This window comes from Pelecanus crispus, chromosome 1 (assembly GCF_030463565.1).
Source record: "Pelecanus crispus isolate bPelCri1 chromosome 1, bPelCri1.pri, whole genome shotgun sequence".
NCBI lineage: Eukaryota > Metazoa > Chordata > Aves > Pelecaniformes > Pelecanidae > Pelecanus > Pelecanus crispus.
This window is the reverse complement of record NC_134643.1, coordinates 162010293-162031444: the sequence shown is the minus strand read 5'-3', so window position 1 is coordinate 162031444 and position 21152 is coordinate 162010293. Positions and strand designations below refer to the sequence as shown.

At 40.7% G+C, this 21152-nt stretch overlaps 1 protein-coding gene across 1 annotated transcript in view; it reads right to left on the bottom strand.

Annotated features, from left to right (window-relative positions):
- NALF1 (NALCN channel auxiliary factor 1) overlaps positions 1 to 1222 on the bottom strand; it is a 492970-nt gene extending 491748 nt beyond the window's left edge. Inside the window, exon 1 of the mRNA XM_075727794.1 lies at positions 404 to 1222. Coding sequence (XP_075583909.1) covers positions 404 to 1222 — 819 coding nt within the window. The remainder of the gene's footprint in view (positions 1 to 403) is intronic.
- Positions 1223 to 21152: the final 19930 nt, after the last annotated feature.

The window sequence follows — 21152 nt, the reverse complement described above, 5'->3', positions numbered from 1 at the left end:
CCGGCTGCCGTCCCGGGCCGCGCTCGCTGGCATGCAGCCCCTGCCGCTGCCCGCCGCCAAGCCGCATCCAGCCCGCTGGAAGCCGGCAGCCGAGCCGGAGCCAATCGCATATTCATGAGGAGGGGGAAATCCAGCGCTGCGCTCCCCGAGGACCACTTCTTTTTTCTTCCGTGTGTCCCCCTCTCCCCGCCTCCCCCCCCCCCCCGCCTCCCTTCTAGCAATGCGCTAACGGGGGCTCCCCGCCGAGATCCTCCGCAGCTCCGACTGCACCCTAAAAACCACGGCCGCCGGCGCCAGGAGCCGAGAGCGGAGCAGCCAAAACACGGACCGCGGCAGCCACAACAGGCGAGGGAGGCACGCCAGCCCGCCAGGCAGGGACAGGAAACACAGCAGGGGCTCCTACCTTACAATCCTCAGGACACGATTTCACCGAGTACTCATCCGACTGTAAATATTTCTGGAGCGTAACCTCAAACTCTTCGTATTTCTCCTGAGCGTGCTGGTCGTAGCGCTGGTAAGCCTGGACGCACTGGCTGCAGGAGCCTCCCCCCCTCAGCACCACATCCAGACTGCAGTTCAAAGTGTCCGGATTGGACAACCCGGCGAACAACTCCCAAAGTGTGTAGGAATTACAAAAGGCAAGGTAAAAATCCGTCAGGTCCCAGCCGGGCGCCGGGCTCTGCCCCGCGCCCCGCGGCCGCCCCGGCCCCCCCCGCCGCCGGCACACCGCCTCCGCGTCCCCCAGGCTGAAGCACTGCCCGGACGAGGAGCTCGGGGGGGGGCACGTCTCCGGGGGCCTGGCGGTGGAGTTCCCCAGGAAAGCAGCCTGGCCGTGCCGGGGCTCGGTGCCGTTGGTGCGGCTGCCGCGGCTGCCGCCGCCGCTGCTGCCGGGGGAGGGCGGGAGGGAGGGCGAGGGGGGGGCGAGGAGCCGGGGCGCGGGGGGCGCCGGCTCCCCCATGCCCGCCAGCAGCTCCGGCTCCGCGGGCTCCGGCGTCTCGGGCGGCGGCTGCTCCTTCTCTCCGGTCCCCGTGAATTTGGCCTCGGCGCAGAACCACAAGTGATCAGAGAGCAGGACTGTGAAAAACAAGAGCGATGCCAGGGACAGTCGCCATTTCTGAGCCCTCTCTGAATCCGTGAAGGGTTTCTCGTTCTCCCGGGGTGCGAACCAGATTTTTAAGCCGTCATCGTACTGCCGACTGCACATCCAAGCACCCCTGGTCATATTTTGGGAACGCACAGCCCTGGCCGACTCCACCGTGAGGGCTCCTTTGCCAGTGTCACCACAATATGCATTGACTTAAAAGATTGGGGGGATTTTCTTGCCTGCCTTCCCTTCTCTCGCTCGCTCGCTCGCTCCCTCTTCCACTCTCCCCCTCTCTCTCTCCCCCTCTTCTTTCTTTCTTCTTTTTCTTCCTCTGAGATATTGTTGGGTTTCGACGGTGGCTCTGCCTTGGTCTCACCACACGAAGCAGCCCCAGTCCATCCAACGCGGAGTGCCGTGGAGAAGATAAGAGCAATAACGCAGAGAGAGGAGGAGGGAGCGGAGATGGTGGTGGTAGTGGTGATAGTTGGTGGCGGCGGGGCTGCGCGGCTGGTCCTTTCCCCCTCTCACCCAGGCATGGTCAGATCGCGGCTCCCCATCTCCCTCCCGAGAAAAGCCCGCTGCCCCCGGACAGCTGCATGCCGCGTCCCCCGCTGCCGACGGACGGCTCCGGGAGGGCTCCTCGCCTCCTCTTCCTCCCTGCCGCCGCCGCCGCTCCTCTTCCTCAGCCCCGAGCCGCGGCACAGATGCCTGCACCGCTGTCTCCGTCTCCTCTTTCTCCTCTCCCCCCTCCGCTCTAACTGGAGAGACGCTGCTGCAGGGCTCCCGGAGCGCTGCCGAGGATGCTGAAGAGGAGGAGGAGGAAGAGGAAGAGGAGGAGGAGGCTGCCGGGGCCGCCGCCGCTGCTGGTGACAATGGGCTGCGGCTGCCGCCGCTGCTGCCGCCGGGCGCGGTGTCCCCGGGCGCACGGGGCGGAACTGCCTGGCTGGGGGCCCCCGATGGACACAGGCATCTTGGGCCCCTGGGCTAAGTTGCCGCCATCTTCGTCCTGGAGAAACACTTTTTTGGGGGGAGCTCTGCCTTTTGCGTCATCTCCTCCCGCGCCGAGATCTCTCTATCCTGGCGCATTGGCAGCAGCAGCAACTCTGCCTCCTCCTGCCTGAGGAGGAGGAGGAGGAGGAGGTGGGAGAGGCACTGGGGACCACATGGCCCCTCCAAAGGGTTTCCTCGGTGCAACTCTTTCTACTCGTCTCACCGAAGGAACTGCTCGGTACCACCCTCCAGCCCTCTCTCCTTCAGGGTCTCCTTCCCTTTGTGGCCCTGGAACACCATACCCATGCAGGATGGCGGCGGGAGAGGTCTGTCACCATGTCAGTCCTTGTCACAGCAAGTCACAAATGGCATACGAAACTCCAGGCGCTGGATCCTGGCAGGTTTTGGACCCACAGTAAAACGCCTGAACACAGCTGCCCGTCTTTCAGTCAGCGAGCTGGAAAGCGTAATGCCCATAAACGCCAAGCTGTTCCCCCAAGAGAAGTTTTGCAAAACCCTGGTCCAGCACGAGCTGGCGAAATACTGCCAGCCTTTGTGTTTCGCCTTTTAGATGTCACTGCCTGGAGAGAGAGACAGAGAGAGCAGGCTTAACTCTCCCACTAGGGTGATGAATCGATGATGATCTCCACTCAGACTCACGGCAGAGAACCCACCACCTTCCAGCCCCAACCAGCAGGGTCTCTTGCTTAAATAAACATACTGTTTGGTCACTCCTAGTTACCTTCATCTTGCTTGCTGATGCACCTTAATGTAGCAACGACAGAAAAACTTGGATCCCACACAAGATAAGAGAAGGTGCTGGCTAGGAGTTGAACATTATCAGATGAAGACCTGGCGTTACAAGGTCTTCCTCTCAAGACATTAGGTATGCTATCTGGCCATAGCATAACCACAATGTATATTTTAATTTCTCCACTGGACTGGGGGAAGGTTTAGAGGCCATACTTTTCCTTGTTCCGGAGGCTTTCTCCATCCTGGGGTAAGGGACCATTTAGAACTGCTAATGGCCCTTGAACAAAGTGCACAATGTACCCCAAAAGGGGGGTTTTCCCCATTATTTGGTTGAAGAAAGCTTTATTCCTTCACAAACATGGCCGTGGTCTATAAGCTGATATAGATCGCTGACAGCTCTCTAATTCGGCTTGGAAAGGTATAGTGGGAAGAAATCTGAAACTAAACTGTTTCAGAGGAGGACAAAACTTATAACTTTTCTGACTGCAGCTGTCGCTAACTGAGGGGTGAGTTTACCAAGGAATGTGCTGGAATTTCCATCACTTTCAGTAATAAATCAAGGCTGGATGTCTTTCAGAAGGAGATGGTATACCTCAAACAGAAGATGCAGACCCAAGGGAGGAATGGCTGAGCGAGGTTCTATGCCCTGTGTTATGCTGGGGGTCAAACCACATTATCATAATGGTCTCATCTGGCCTTAAAAGATCTATGAGTCAAATTCTACACCGAGCAGAAGTTATCTGTGGATTTTATTTTGATAGACTATTTAAAGACACAGAAATAAGGGCTAATATTATAAGAAAAAGTCTACAGTACTCAAATCAGAATGCATCTTTGCAATTCTCAGTCAATCAGCTCACACCATCTGTTAATGGTACATTATTAATTTTGGTCTTGGAGCTTTGATTACGATGATTTGACATACGGGGCCCTGCACTGTATCTGCATTTTTGTAATGCTTTCTGTTCTGGGACAAGACCGTGACCGAGCTTCTAAAAGGGAATCAAAACAATTTAACTTCTCTAACATGTAGTGTCATTTATTTAATTCGATTTTTCTTGTTTGGTTATGTATTTTGTGGTGGAATAGAGGGACTGAAACAGAAATACAGGACCAAAAAAAAAGAAAAAAAAAAAAAAAACAAAAAACCAAAACAACTAGAATAAGCAACAGGTTCCTGACATCAGGACTGAGAGTTTGAGAATGTACTCTATTAAGATATGTGGCACTGGCTGCATAATTATTCTCTATTTGACAGCCAAACTCAGGGTGAAGGAAGTCAGTTTTGGAGTCCTCACCTGGAAAACAGGTTTGATTTTTTTATTTTTTAAATACTGTTTTCCTGTTGTTCTGTTGGGAAAATGAGAGGGTAATAAGCAATTTTGCAGTCCATGGGGAAATTAGAAATGTTCTTTATCTCCATACTGGAATTTTAAGAATTGGTAATGAAAAAACACTGGTATCCAGACCTCATCTGAAACTTAATATAAGAATGGTTTCCTAAGCCTGTGCTCCTCTGTTTACACTTGTCTAGGATCAAAGCAAATAAAGTCAATCAGCTAGGATTTTTTAGATATATTTGGCTTCTCAAAAAAATCCATTTTCACGTCATGCAATATTTTCACACATTTCCCAACTTCTGTCTGGAAAAATAGAGTGAGAGTTCTTTTTCAACACCTAGCGATAAACTATAATAAGACATTCAGCATTCCGGAAATGAGTGCGTCCTTGCTTTTCCAGTGACAGTTTTCTGTAACAGAGAATGTGTCATGCAGAACTGTTCTTTCACCTGCTATGTTTCCCCAAAAGCCCCATTCCCTCTCCACCTAGCACGGTGAATAACTTACATTGCAGCAGCTGGTTCCTGGTGGATCTGAACAGATGCAGTTCAGTTCTCTGGTGCCCCTTAGTGTTAGGTCTTGGAGCTCAAGGGAAAAAAATAAGGCTATAAAATAATATCTGAAAATCAAGAAGCTGACTGCATGCGGTGGAGGAAAGAATCTGAAGTATATACTATAGCTGCTTTCTCTCAAAGCTGCTTCAACATTTTGTTATCATAAACCTGATCTAAATAACAGAATTTTATTTAAACTAGGGTAATGAATTATATGAACGTGAAGAAAAGGGAGAAACTTTCCACAAAAATATCATCACAGAAGTATGTCCCCATACTCATCATTCATCTCTCTAGTGGTACAAAATGCTGGCTTCACTTTGAAATGACACTTTTTCTTGGGAATATTTATTACTCATCTTCCAAAGCTTGGCAAGTGTGAGGAACTCATGGGAGTCTGTCTCCCTAGCTGGTGGAGTCACCAGATGTTTCACAGACAGATCTCCTTAATGTAGCTCAGTGTCAGCTCTGCAATACAGTGCTTCGATCAATACAATCAGAGCTCATGTTCTTTAATTCTTTGACTAATAATATGTGAGATAGCTAATTTATCGAGCACTGAGAACAGAGTCTAACAGAATGAGCATGCACAACATTCAAGAGACTTGAAGCTATTGCTTAACCTATATAACATGTGTTTTCTTTGTGAAAGTACTTTAGCTTACCTAGCAGAAATAATTTTTGATATAACATGTTAATGGTAATAGACACTCATCGGAATAGAAGGCTTTACTGTGTCAAAATAAATGTTCCTAAATTTTTGCCTAATATCATGCATACAGTAATTTCCTGCATTAGTCTCTTGCTTTTCTTTGATTTTTTGATACAAAATTGTAAGGTCTGAAGAGCTGTATATAGGTCTTTCAGATGATTTTAACAGGTTTGAGAGGTGTGTCTTTTCTTTGTAGTGTATATTCTTTAGATAAGAAAAAATGTATTTTCTAATTGCTAAGCAGCACTTCTTTTTGCAAAATCTTGTAGCAGGCTATTTTTAAAATAGTAGATTTTTATTTGGGGGGGTTAACTCGTTCTACTGATAGGAGCAATTGTTGCAACAATTATTAACAGAAATACTCAGTTAAGCCCTTGCGTTAGAGTGTCATCCAGTACTTTTAATACCAAGCAAACTTTATCAGGCCCTTTACTAGTTCCTCTTATATTAATTATTTTTACAGGTTAAACAATTTGTATTCAATAGGAATATCTATACATTCTTCGTAGGCAAAATGATATGTCAAGTATGTGTTTTAGTATCCTCAGAGTTGTAGAATTTTTGTTTTATTTTGACTTCTTACAACAAATTATGGGTATTATTGCACCCATTACCTGGGAAGGGAGTCAGAGATTTAATTATCTGAGTCTGCTGAGAATATCCATGATGATTGTAAGACACAGGCAAGTTAAGAACACTGAAGAGTTCATTTTATTTCCCATCAAATTCCCAATGTTTTAGTTTCCCATTCAGTATTTTCGAGAAAGCTGAAAGATTGCGAGAAGGCTTCAGGCATCTGGGCCTGATTGCCCCAAAGCAATGGTAAATTTGTTAATGTTAGCAGGAACTGAAGCTACTAATCCCTGTTTGAACAGCTTTAATTCAGATTTTAAGATTCTTGCACTCTCCTTTGTTCCCACCTTCCACATTACCTTTAGTTTTGTCCCTTTGGCTTGATTTTTTTTTTAAGCTTTTCTTTCAAAATTAGAGGATTAATTATCACCCAGTAAGTTATAAAAGTTTGTCAGGCTGGATTTTAAAAGGCTGTGCAGTACAAACTTGGAAGATACTAATGTCGTTAAATTGATTGAAATATCTTGCAGATGTTTGCTCTGTATCCTATAAGACTTCTTGTTAGAGAATGAGAACATGTTTTTGCTTGTTGACATTTTCAGGCGTGGAACAGTGAACAGATAAGGTGGGAGCTGGAAGTCCGATAATTTCTCTTCAAAAATTGTAGGTCATCTTTATCATGACATATTTATAATGAGAGCTCAGTCATAATATTACATCCAGCTGGTATATTTGGGCATGAGCTGAAATGAACTGAGACTATTCTTCATTAACTGAAGCCATCAAACAAGTGAAATATAACTTTTGCACATGACTGTAGCAGGAAGGAGATAATATAAATGTCTCATGTGAATTAGCCTATGCCTATTAGAGTAAGCTCTGATCCAGAGCATGCTGAGATCAGGGAAAGATAGCTATGGGTTTTTAAACCAGGCTTGTAGAAAGGAAAGAGACAGAAGAATAAAGATTCCCCCCATATGGGGATGGAAGAAAAAGGATTGAAAGGACTGCCAAAAGGTAGATTACAGGTTTTAAAATATTTTTTCCTCCTTTCCCTCTCTTACTAATTGTATTCATTTGTTGTCTTCTAATAAATGTTATAGCCTGCTTATGTTTTTACAGACATCAAAGACATACTTTTGTCTTTTCTGCTTGGATGCCTTATAGATATCCCAGCCCATTCTTGCATCAAAATACACCTCATAGGAAAGGGATAATACTTGATTTTTCTCAGAAATACTATTTTATAATATTTTTCTTAAATAAAATTTAAAAATGTGAGCACTATGTAAAATGTCTTAAGTTTTGGTGGATAGTTTAGTTGATAGCCAAATAGTTTTTGTTTGCTCTCCCTCACCTTCACTCAAACAACAACAAAAAAAGTATTTTTAGGTATAACCTCACTGTTTAATTCATAGTCTGATTTTCTATTTAAGCATATGACTGTAGAATATTTTTATTCAGCTTAAATTACAATGTCTACATTACGTATGTTTTCTTTGTGTTGTACTGATATGATGCTGCTGTTCCAGAATTCACACTAACTTGTATTTGCAGCCCTCTTTCCACCAATGTCTGTGGTATGGAAAAGAGAGAAAAAATGAATTTAGAAAGAATGTATGTTACCAAGTAAACTTCTCCTTTCTTATTATCCCACATTTGATTCCACTTTCTTGGAAAATATGCCATCCTAGAAAACTCTTTTGAGATCGATCATATGAAAGTTTGGTAATATCTTTATGTTTCGAGTACTCATGGCTGCAGTGTGACTTTTAAATGCACTTCACAGCATGGGCATGCAGGAGAGAAATCTAGCATTCTCTGCCCTGAGGTTGCTACATGTGGGGCTTTCTTCTTTTGACCAGAAGAAATTCCCCTATTAACAAAACATACGTATAGTTCTGATACAGAGCTTGATCATAGGCTAAATAAATAATATTGTAATGCATACATATCCTCAAAAATGTAAACAATATTCTGGAACTTTTAATCTTGTCTAGCCTTAGCTATGTAGACTTAAGCATCTAGTCAAAGCTTATGCTTTCATCATCTTGCTAATAAAAAGATACAGCTACCTCCAGAGCACAGCTTATTCCATCCTTAATCAGGTGTCTAAGACAGGCACTTTTGTATGGCAAGTCATCTTCTGCCATCTCCACTGATTATGGAAGAAGTCTCCCTGATTAACTTTAAATTGTTGCCTATTGAACCTAGCTTTAATTCTCTAGAAGACAGACAATAATTTTAAGTTAATCAGCCAGGTTCCTGGCTCTGTCTTTGGGTCCTACAAAGGATTCTTCTTGAAGAAAAATCTGTAAATGAGTGTGGAAGTACATATTTGAGACATTTTAAAATTTCCTTTCATACCAACTTTATTCTGTTGTTTACTGGAGAAGCAGATATGAATGAACCATACTTTGACACTCCGTATTTTTTGACCCGGGACATAGCTTTTTCCAATGACCTGTAATATCCTGCCTTCTGCCAAGTGGCTGCAATGCCATCTGCCAGCGAGGGAGAGAGAGGGTAGGGGGTTTTCTCTCTGCCTCCCCTGCCTTCCAGGGAATTCCTGTGAAGAAGACACGTGACTCAAGTTGTAGGATGACTCAAGCTCTTGTGGTCTTCTTGGAGTCGTCCTACAATCAATTTAATGTGTCTGACCTGAAGGCAAATGTCTCCTCCTGTCTGCGACATCACCAGCAATTCGCAAAACGCTTTGCCTTCAGTTCCATATGCATTGCGAAAGATTCAGAGATCTGAGTGCAGGCTGCAAGTAAAGAGCTCCTGAGATTTTATTCTGTTTCCACTCTTTAGATGGGGCATGGTTCTGGCAAAGCATTCATTCCCTCTTCCTCAGCATCTCTATTTATAAACAGGGGAGGCTGGGAGAATTAGCTAATGTCTGCAAAGTGCTGTTTTAAATAATAATAATGAATTCACCTCTTGATGGGCTACTATATAGGTCAGCATATTGTATTATTTCTTATCTCATTTAGCTCCTAAGGATTGAATATTTGTTATTGTTTTGAATCAGGTTGCTCCCCCTTTCTAAGTGGCATATATGCCTTTCTGAATAAACAAAGATTTTCTACAAAAAGGATCTCATTCAGATCATTCTCAGTCTCATAGTAAAGATGTAAAATAGCAAATGAACAGTACTGCTTTTCTAATTTTCCAGTAAAATGCATTACTTGATATTTGGTGATATATTACATTTTCATTACATTACACTGCTGGGAAAGAAGAGCTTTATTTTCATGCTTTTTTCTTGGGGGGTGAAGACAGAGAAAGGAAATGTAATTATACTTGGTACTTCAGTCTCCTAATTAGCTTCACTGGGTCTTAAATTTAACTCTTACACTCTGTTGAAGTTCATTTTTCTTCTCTTTCCTTTCATCTTGTTCTCCTTTTTGCTTCTGGACACAGCTCCTGATGGCCAGCTGTGGCTGTGTAATACTCACTTCCCCCCATAGCACCAAAGCAAATACAGCTTCCAGCCCGTTACCTAGCATATTCAGAGTCTTGCTAGGGGTAGGCAGACAGACTCTGCCTCTGAGTGCCACCATTATGGCTATAATTTGCTTGAAGCCACAAATGTGGCTGGCCCAGGGCCAGCGGCAGTGCACTGTGTGTTGCTGAGGTGACTGCGTGCTCGGAGAGTTCACAGACCATCATTTCATACAGTGTTGGCTGGCTCTGCTGAATATGGGCTTCATGAAAAAAATAAGAGATTAAAGACTTCCGAAGGGCAATGATCTTCAGCTTCTTTTTTTGGTATTTCTCTAAAAAAAATTGGTGCAATTTCACTGTGTCATTGATTTTGTTTTTTTTTTTACTTTTCTTATAATTACTTATAAGAGAGAACTCCTTGAAAGCCTACATTACAGAACAGAATCCCTTTTAGTACAGAAAGAAAAATGCAAAACAAAGGGGATGCCACCGCTGTACTTTAGATACCTAACTTAACACTGACAGAGAGAGAATTCACTAAAGTAAGCTAGTTAATCTCTCTGAAGTCCTTCCTTAGTCAGTGTAGAGAGATCAGCTCCTTTGTAGGGAACCATTTTAATTAGACCTCTTCTCTGCATCACCCTGCAGAAGAACCTCTTTCTCTCTTCTCTGTCCACTGAGCCCCAGGAGGGAGCTGGTTTAGTTTGGCACCTAAAGCCAGGTTTAAGGCTACTCTCCAGAGTCTCTGATGTGAAGGGCACATCAGTTAAAATCACAAGAAGATGTAATAAGTGGTTAGTAGACATACAGGATCAGGAAGCATGAGAGGGTTATAGCAGCAAAGACATAGTTAAAGAGCAACCAATGGGGAGCCCGTAATTCATACTGACATTACTGAAACTTGGAGACACCCTTTTGAAATGGAGAAACTATGGGTTTTCTTTTTCCCTGTTTTTTAATTAAAATAAATGTTTCTGGCTTCCTTATTTATCAACTGCTGCGAAAGCTGCACTCTTTTTTCTCTAGTCTGAACTTTCTGCAGTGACTAGCATGAATAAACAGGACAGCTTTGGGGGTTCAAAACAGTGAAACTTGTGTTGCTCAGACCAAATTAAATGATGCTTTGGTCTTCAGGATTTAAGTTCACCAGTAGAGCGAATATACTCCTGTCTTAAGGTATTTTAAAAGCAAAACCAACATAGCTATGTTAAGAAGTGACACAAAGAAAGGACAAGAATAGTGGAGAATTTATTTTGCTTTATATATACAGTCATATGGAGAACTTATAGTTTTTGATGAAGAAATTCCATCCAGAAATGTGGTGTTAGGACTTGAAAATTTCATAATTTTTGGTAGCCTTCTGGCAGAAACTTAATTTCTTAATTGTAATTTATCTGCCATTTGGATAATGAACCTACAGCTGAATAAACGCATCCTCCAAAAATGATGGCATATTTTTAATATTAGGCATTTCAAAACAGTTAATCAGATGTTAAAAGTTAACCAGATGTTTAGACAGTATGTAGGTGACTGAAATGTTTACGGTATTCTACTGAGACACAAAACCAGTCTATGTACTTTACATAACTTTACTTTAGATGCTTTGTCATATTTCCAAGGCAACTTTCTCAGTCTTTAGGTGCTGTAACAGTAGAAGCATATACAGTGGTGATTCTTGGGGGAAGCAGGAGCTATTTTATAGTAGCTAATTTTAGCCCAATGAAGACTTTTCTCCTACTTGCCAAGAGAAAAGGGAAAGGCTCTTTCAGGGTGATTCAGAGCATTTAAGTTTAGCTCTCCAGTGCCAAAATAATTTTAGATATGAAAATTAAAGCTTTTAGTTTTTTGAGAATACTGCTTCTATGCAGCATTTGTTTAATGTGCAAAATTGTACATGCACTACGTTTTTTTCCTGAAGCACCAATGCAAACAAGAACCTAATGAAAAGTTATTTTTTTAGGCATTAACTGTGTCTATTAGTAAATTTGCATTATGAAGAATGAAAAATATTTGTTCATCGTCTTCTTGGGAAGAGAAGGGAAAGGTAATCTGCTTTTCACTGAGCAAGTGTCACACCTTATGCCACGCCCCTACCTGTAGTTATTGATAGCATGAATTACAAAACTTTTAAACCATTGAAAAGCAAAAAGCACAAATCTAAGGTGAATTTACAAATTTCCTTCCCTTCCACACATGTAAGCTTTCCAGACTACCTTCACAGCAGAGGATCTAGATTTGCCCATCTTCTGTTTTGAGGATGCTTCGTCTCATGAAAATATTTCCATAGATGCTGTGCGTATATTGTCCAAACATACTTAATTTTAGGCAGCAGAAAAAGCAAGGGAATGTAAAAACATGGAGGGTTCACAGTAGATTTTCTCAGATGGAGTTAAGCTTCCTCAGTTGTTCCTAACTTAGTAGTTCTTCAGTTCTAAATTAATCAATGCTTGTGCATCAAGGAGGGGCACAAATATTCTGTATGCAGCAAAAAGTGGTTCTGTCATTATTCTAATGTTACAACATGCAAACATACAGTACAACTTTAATACATAAACATAAAAAAAAAAAAAAAAAAGAGAAATAAGGTGTTGGAGATATGAACTTGGATACTCTGTTACTAGATCGTTTCCCTCAGTGGAGCTATAGGAATTTCCTAAGTAGTCTCTCTGTTCTCATTCTAAACATGGAAGAGTTATTCAGAGTGGATAACACACAGACAGCTTGGGCCTTATTAATAATTCAAACAATTGTATTTTCAATTATGTTCTTAATTACAAAACAAACTAAACAACATTAATTGTGAAAGGACTGCATAATTCTTGGATGTATTTCTGTACAAGTATCTTGGTGAGACATATATCCAGATAAGTATTTCTCAAAGCTTTCCATTAAATCTAAGATGGCAAGGTGGGCAGAGAATGAGCTTTGATATTAATTAAACCTATCTGCACTAATTTACAAAAAGCTAATTCCTCTGCCTGTATAAAGCCTTAATTTCTTGCTAAGTTTTGCATTGCCTTAAATAAACCAGCTGTATTTCTGCCTCTTTCTTTTTAATCTATTGTTCTTCTAGAAAATACATGCATTTAGAAAGATTAATCAGAAATACAGTGCTGAAGTCCCTATCATATTACAAAGACCTACACCTCCATGCAATCATTGTTAGCGTATGTACATTGTAATTTTACCTGCAGATTTGCATCATCTGAGGATCAGACTCAACGTTTAAACTACTGATGGACATTTTTCAGAAAGCTGCAAAATACAGGTAAAAAAGGTATGAAGAACAATCATTCCATAAATAAGTTTGCCATGATGTTTGGGTTTTTCTCTTTCTAAATCCATTTGTCTTTTGCTCTCCAAGGATGGACAAAGTGTGTGGCTATGGAAGTCACAAGTTAGATCTGGGGAAATCAATAGTGAAGATTACTAAAATATATTTAAAAATTAGAGGCAGTTCACTGAAATGACAACATATGTTTATTATTATGTTTTTATCACATAATAGTGTAAGTCAGTGATAAAAGCGATGAGTAAGAAGTAGGATGAAAACAGTGTTTGTCTGGACTACAGTTGCCATTGGAATATCTTCCTAATTACTGTGCTGGACACCACAGTGCACCTTAAAAATAATAATAATAGGGAAAAAAAAAAAGTTTCATGAGAGGCTATGCTAGTTTAATATCATCCCACCATTTCTTCCTCCAGGTGCTTTTTCCTGTCCCCTCGTTTGGTTCATTGCTCTGTCTCGCTGGGCCAATGCAACTGCTATTCTCCAAACTGGACTAGTGAAATGATGATAGTAACCCAATTAATTTCAGTAGTGCAGTTTATTGTCTTGTTCAACAACCAGTTGGTGCAACTGAGTGCAACACAAAGCAAACTACAACACAGTGACAGTAACTTATTTAAACAGCTTTGTTGCTGAGGAATTGTATTTTCAAGTTTACCCTGAGAGAGAGAGTTTCCTTGTAGAAAACAGAAATGAGAGCTTGTTTCAAATATCATTTCACAAATATGCATGAAGGGCATTCAATTTTCAAACCTTGTAACATGTAATAAAAAGACTATGTTTGTTTTAAATTAAGATCTGAGAATACGCAATTAGTGCAGAAGTGAAAGGTTACTTCAAGTGGGAGTACTTATAAAGAGATAAGATGCGGTGGAAAACTAAATTCTGGGTTTTTTTTTTACTTACTGAAAAGACTGGAATAAGATTTTGGATTCTTTGGCTTACTTCCAAATATTTTTTTTAAGCAATTTGTTTATTTTATAGCAATAATACTTTGGTTTACAGTTCCAGTAAGCAGCCTGATTAATTCACTGCACTGGACCCTATTGGCTTATTTTCTCTCCTATTATCACTCCATCTTAACTGTTTTTGTCAATATTCCGCTATACATAAGTAAACATATATAGCAAAACAAAGCCAATTATTAGTTGGAATTCTTAAATAACTGCTTTCTATGAGTTCATGCACCCTTCCTAGAGATTTTTAACTAACAGTTTCCAGCACAAATATTCACAGGAAAAGAATGATGAAATAGGAAATACAGAGAAGCGTTAGTTGGAAGGGTTTTCTAACCCAGGGAGAAAAGCCATATCCTGTGTCTTGTCTAACAAACATGTTTTGACAATATAAAATTTCCGAATAAGCTATCAAATATGGAAAACAGTTATTAAATAAATATGAACAATAAACATTTCAGGAGCCCATGATCAGTTCAAAAAATCTCTCTCAAAGATGAAAAAAAAATCAAGCAAATAGTGTTTTATTATTCATGCAGACCTAATTATACATTAGCACTTTGTTAGGAATTTTCCAGCTGTCCTGTCTTGTTTTGATACTTCTGTATAAATTCACCTTTTTCCTCCTTGCTGATGCAAATACATGTCTTACATCACCCCCCACTCCCCAACCCCTTTTCTCCTTCTAAAGACAGACTGTAATAGCATCGCTGCTTGAATAACAGGGCACTTTCATTATGTGCTCATGAAGATGGTTTGCCCGACTTTTTGTGTGAGCAGAACCATTTAAATGCTTTGTAAGGATTCTGAGTAGAACACCTTGCAGTACTCTAATTTAAGGCGTATAAATTACTGAGCAATGTCCGTATCAGTCAGGAGTAGTTGCAGTCACTGTGTTAACAGCTCCTTTTTTCACTTCTGTTAACCAAGAGCCACTGTAAGATATTACCTGTTTTGGAAAACATCTTTGAAATGATTCATACACTCTACTTATTCCTTCCAAGAATTCACTAGCCCTATTACTGTAATTGTCTCTGCTTGGACTATGAGTACTAGCTACACAATATACACATTTCTCTGACTAATTCTGTGCTAAGAATATGAAAGCTTGTTCCCTACCTATCCTTCCTATTAGATTCATAGTCTCCCAGAACAGAGTATCCTTGTGCCAACTGCTAGTGAGCAAGCACAGGCCCTGTAATCTCACAAAATGTATTCCACAAGACTTACATGCTGTCCTTTGGCCTGTGCATGGCAGACAAATTTTAACCACATGCACCACATGCCCAAATCAGCAGTCTGTGCTGTGTCTATGTGCAGGGTGCACATGTCACCTTGCACACAATATCTGTCCCCCAGAATGGAGATTTGGCACCCCGGAGACAGTGCCCCACCAGTGGAATATGTGGGGCAGCAAACAGGATGATCAGCAGTGGGTGCAGAACATTCATGTTCCACAGCCATTCTCTTCAAGGAGCTCTGGCCATCCTCTAAGTCCATCCCAGTGGAGAACTAAGTTGCCATCACCTTCTGAACCTTTGCTGTCTCTGAGTATCCAAAGCCTTCTCTGGAAGTCATTACAGCCAGCACTGTTAGCTACGCCAGTGAATCCCACGTCACACCAGATACCTCAACATACTTTACTCTCCACAGGTGAGGCAAAAGGGCAAGACGTGGTTAAAGGTATCAGCCTGTGTGTGGTCCTTATTCCATTCTTCATCATAACAGATGTTACCTACTCATTACAGTTGTGAGTTCTGAAGTTACTTCAGAACAATCACAGACTCTGCTTATTTCAGTCCTGATAGGTCTTGGAGAAGCATGCATTCAGCCATCTGACTGAAGAAAGGTTAGTCTTGAGAGACAGGTTGGACAACATGGTCCTTAATGCTAACTGGATCGTCAACCCTTGCTCTCCTTGATGCTCAAGGATGCTTACAAACCATTCTGACAGGAGGCATCATAGCTGGACAAGATCCTTCAGCTCTTGTTTGTCCATCCCAGAAGTGAGTGACAGGGGGATGAAACTGTGCATGTAGCCATGTGAGAAGGGTATACCTTCACCAAAGATCTCAAGAGCAACTGGCGAAGCAATGCAGTGAGGTCTTTCAGTCTTCCCCCAACAGCTGTCAAAAAGTGAATCTGACTCCTCTTCCTCTCCCACACTTCTCCCACTGGCAATCTTTGCCAGTTTCTGGCTTCTCCACTGGTCTTGTCATGGTCTTTTCTCCAGAGACCCTTTCTGCTGCATCATTCCCAGCCCCTCCCCTTTCCCTAAGATCTGCAGCTGCTTGCCTCTGTCCCCTTGATCATTGTTCTTTATCCACACATTCCTCCACATTTTACACAAACAGAAAAAATATTTGCTATCCTTCCCCTGCTAGAGGTATTTAACATGCAGGGCACTGTCATGTCCAAGACTCTTGGTTTTTCTCTCCATTCTCCTCCCATCAACAGCCCTATGTCTTTGATCTTTGTATCTAGCCCACCTCTACCAAGACATCTGGACAGCAGACAACTTCTATTTTAGCAAAGGCTTTAACACAAATCTGAACTATGTATCAACTTTGTTTTAAAAAACAATCAGTATTTGGGAAGAGGAAAAGCATACAAGAAAGCCATCCAGACTTTGGAAAAACAATGAAAAGGAACACGAGGGGCAATGTATGGTGTCTTTCATCTCAGTCAAGGTGAATAATCTGGGGATGGCACCAGCACTGTAGTAGGCACCTGCTCAGGGGGAGTCACTGAGGGTGTACCCTTCCCAATGAGGTGAGGCCCTCTTTGAGGTCTAAGAATGCTCAGGAACAGAATCTAATATACCATGAAAGTGTTCTGTTTCTTCCTCTGACCTTCAGCTGATGCCTTGAGCTACTCCACTCCCTGTCATGATCACCTTCTTAAAGAGGAAGACAGTCAGAGTGTCCAGTGGGTCACTTCATATGGGCTGCAGCTCTCACTTTGAGCTCTTTGCCTGGAGCCTTCAGCTGGCCCTTTCAGGCCAGCTGCTAGAGTAACCCTGTGGTTGTGCTAAGACCGTGAGATGGGGTGTATGAGGGGAGATGGTGGACACAGAGAATACATTGTGGAAGCAGCAGTGTTCTCCAGGTGGAGATGAATTCAGGAAAGACTGTTTTTTCTAGGTGCACTTCTTCTGGGAGCACGTGGAAGAAATGTGCTGCTGTCTAGCTGTGATGCACAGTGCCATTTTTAAAAATGGTGCCGTGTCCTCAACCAGGCGGAGCACTCAGTTGAGTTGTTTGCTGCCATGTTTGGGTGCTGCCAAGGCCAGACTTATTCAGGAGACCTGTGCACAGGAAAATAACATTAGCTGTGACCTCAGCATTGGTGGTGATGTGGGGTGTAGCTGCTGAGATGCAGACTGACTACCTGGCAGCTGCTGTTTTCTTGACTTCAGATTGACTGTCAGGACATTGGGCTCGATGATCTCTCAAGGTCCCTTCCAACCCAAAGCATTCTATGATTCTATGACATCAGTTGAGGAGACGCCCTTCCCTCCTTCAGGTACAGTGTCTGTCGTTGTGTTTGCTGCCTGCTGTCATCAGACATTGTATTAGTCTCCTGAGCTGAACCAGAACACTGACCCCTTTCCTCCACTCCTTTCCAACAAGTATAGAAAACAAATGATCATTCCCCACCGCTTCTCCTGGGCTGCTCAGCTCATGCCCAGGTGGTAGTTATGGCAGCTATACCAAACTGTATCAGGTCGGTCGTTACGACTTTGAGCCCTGGCATATGCAACTTCCACGTTTTTTTCAAACATCTTGCCAATCAAACCCAATGTTTTGCAGCTTATCTCCATCAAAGAGTTGATAGGAGGTTTTTGCTATTCTTCTCACCCTTCTCAAACAGCTTTCTTGCTGCTTTTCTTTTGGAACTGATGAGACTAGCACAGGACAATGTATTCTAGATGAAACTGCAGCACTGACTTGTAGCAAGGAATTATAATATTCTCTACCTTATTTCTTTGCTTAGGCAACCTACCATCTTGATTATTTTTGACCACAGATGCACATTGAGTTGTCTGCAGTGATAACCTGGTATATTTCTCATTTTGATGCACTTTAGTTTTCAGTCCTATGACGTATTTGAGTGATTTATTTTTTTTTCATATCCAAGGTGCATTATTTTGCATTTGAGTTACATTAAATGTCAGGTGAATATTATTAACTAAAAAATAAAAATTTTCTACCTTGTTCAAATAGGTAATTCATGTCCTCAATATTTATTGTTATTTTCTTTGGTCCTGACTGTCCTATACCACTTTACCACTTTTGACAAGCATAAGGAAAATTTGAACGCCAGCACCAACAATGAAAAGAAGATGTGACTCCTACTGTAAAATGTGCATTGGTGAAAATAAAGACAAGAATATTCTAACGCTTGCTACAGCTGTGTTTACGCACAAAGAGAACTGATCACTTCGTGCAACTTAAGAGTAGATGAACAAGTGCTTATGACCGTCTGGAATCTAAGACTGAAGACACAATAACCCCATAGCAGGTATGTTTATTGGCATCTCAGAAAGACTTAGGAAACTGATATTCAATTGTTTTCAATTAGTTTACAGTCTCCTAAGCACACTGGAGACTTTTCTTGTACCCATCACCAAAAGATAGGCATTTTGGGAGGAGAAAAATAGCTAACACTTAGAATGTTAAAAATATATATGTGAAGATATATAAACCCCATATTAAATAGCACCCATCTGACTCAGCTGAGTTTATTTTACAAAGACTGTTTTTTTTCATTCTAGTGCTTGTTCACCCAAAACATACAAAAAGACACTTTCGTCCTTAATGTTTTTCTGAACATACAGAATAGTTATTTCCTCTATGAACTCTTAATTCCTGAGCACTGCTTGAAGGGTGGGATGGACACACAATTTACAAACATAGAAGAAAAGTCACTTCCATGAAGGGCTTTACCTCTGCACAATCCTAGTAGAGGATAAGTTTCTGCCCTTTCTATGTAATCAGCACCCCCCCGCCTTTTCTTCTTCTTCTTTTTTTTTTTTTTTTTTTTAATTCTTGTCTTTCCTCCTTATTTAAGCTCTGCAATCTCTTCAGGATTTATAATGTACTTTTTTAAATTTATTTTTTCCAGTCATGCTCAACTCTACCACAGAAAATATTTTTTTAAAGCAAGCTACTGAAATTCATAACCTTTCCATTACATGACTGCCCCAAACATCCTATAACTTCCTTAAATTCTATCTAACCAGGTCATTAGCCTGATTGATTTATCTCTTTTTCTGCACACCTAATTATTTTGAGAATGTACAGCATCTTTACTTGTCAAGTATTAGTTCTCATTTTGGTTTCATTTAACTTCTGGAACTCCTCTAATAATACCTTCAAATATGTCTTCAATCATGTTCAAAAACTTTCTATTTTTACTGGTTCTTTCTCTGAAATTAAAATTTTACATAGGTGAAAAATCTCCACAGTTTTTACAGATGAATGATTTTTTAAGGGGAAAAAGCAGTAAAGGAAATGAACCATTCAGAATTATGGCATTTGTGAGAGCTAGTTTTCAATCTGACTAAAATCCCAAGTGGAGAGTACTGCATTGATTTTATGAAGCAAAAATGAAAATACATTTTTAGAAAAAAGAAAATAAAAAAAGGAAAGAAACAGACTAAGAAACTAGCAAAATGCTTTTCATAATAAATTAAGATCTTACAAGCAGTTTAACCAAAAAAGCTTTCTAGCAATTTATAGTATGACGGGGGAAAAATGAGTTGGAATCAGAATCATGTCATGAATGACATGGCTATATTTGTTTTTGTTAGTTAAGCTTAACTGTTTGAGACATCTGCTCATGAATTTGATGGATGATGCACATTTGTTGAAAGGGACTAGATGATTGTCTTTAGCTATTGCTAAGAATCATGTTTGACATAATTTCTATTGAATTTCCTAAGGGTGTTTTAAATTTTTGAGTTGATACTTAACATGCTTAAGTAAACTTATTCTTGCAAGGGTTTGTGTTTTGGAGTGGTAATTAAACACAGTAATTATTACAGATAAAGATGTACCTAAGATCTTCATTCAATCTTGTATTCCATAAAAGAAGGAGATTTATGCATATCTTCCTTTTTTTTTTTTTTTTTCCAGTCTTATGCATAGAAATCAAAGCAAAAGTAACATCATGAAAACCAAATGATGCCAAATGCAAAAGTCAAGCTGGTATTTTAACTAGTTTAAATGATTAAGAAGTCATTATGATTTCTGATCTTCTGTCAAAACAGACAGGCAACTAGATGTTTTTTGCCCAGACATGTAACACTTAAATTTGATCAGGCTGACTCCTGAATTGATTCATTTGATCAAACGCAGACAACTACTTTGCACATATTTATACCTGAGCTGGTCACCTTTGGGTCTTTCCATAGTCATATTTCCAGAGAAATAGGCACTTTGATGGTAAAATATATCTTTTCCTGAAGTAGGTATCTATACCAGCTTGGATGAATCGTACTTCAGCACTGTTTATTTCTCCCCATTGACTATAAGTTAGTCTTCAGTGACTTGTATGGATGCAGATGTTCTACAATGACATAAAAAAAAATCAAATTAAACTGATTTTAATCTTACATTTCAGTTTTGTGGGTTCATTTACACCATCAATACAGCCTTTTTATGCAATATTAGCAATAAAAGCAGAGCATACTTATTGAATGTTTATTTCTGTGGTCTTTAACACAGAAAATGTTCAGGTAGAGTCTAACTAAATTTTAACTAAGGAATGTGTAACCTCTCTCCTTAGAATTATTGTATTATAGAAGGTTAGAGGTAAGACTAATGGTATCAGTCACAATAAACCAAGAGTGAAGAATGCCAGCTTTAAAGAACAAAACACCAACTGAAAAAGATGTGTTCTGTCCACCTTGTGCAATCTGTAGGATTTGGGAATTTTTGTGTTCATTTTGTGCTATGTTAAAGGAAACATGTGGCCAAAGGTAGTAATAAAAAAGCAATATGCAAGACCTTAACTCTGCACAATATGATGCCATTTTTAAAATTATGTGCATTGCTTTATTAGTGGGTTTTTTTCACTAATGGAAAAACATTGAAATATTTTCATGAAATATTTTCAGATATGAAGATCTATATGAAAATCAGTATGGTCAATATTAAAATCTTAGCTAAAAGATATGAAGTGGAATACACTACAGAATTAAATTTGTAAAATGAAATTAAAGTGAAGTTTTGTGCATTTTAATTTGTTTAAAATGGTTTTACTTTACAACACACGAATTCTTAATTCCTATGAGTTTATTTTCTCAATATGTAAGATGTTTGGCTTGCAGTCATTCTGATTAACTGGACTAGATTTAACATTCAGGTTTTAATATCTTGAAAATATCAAGATTGTAGATGGCCTGACATATTTTTACTCTAATCTTGGGAGGTGGTGAAGCG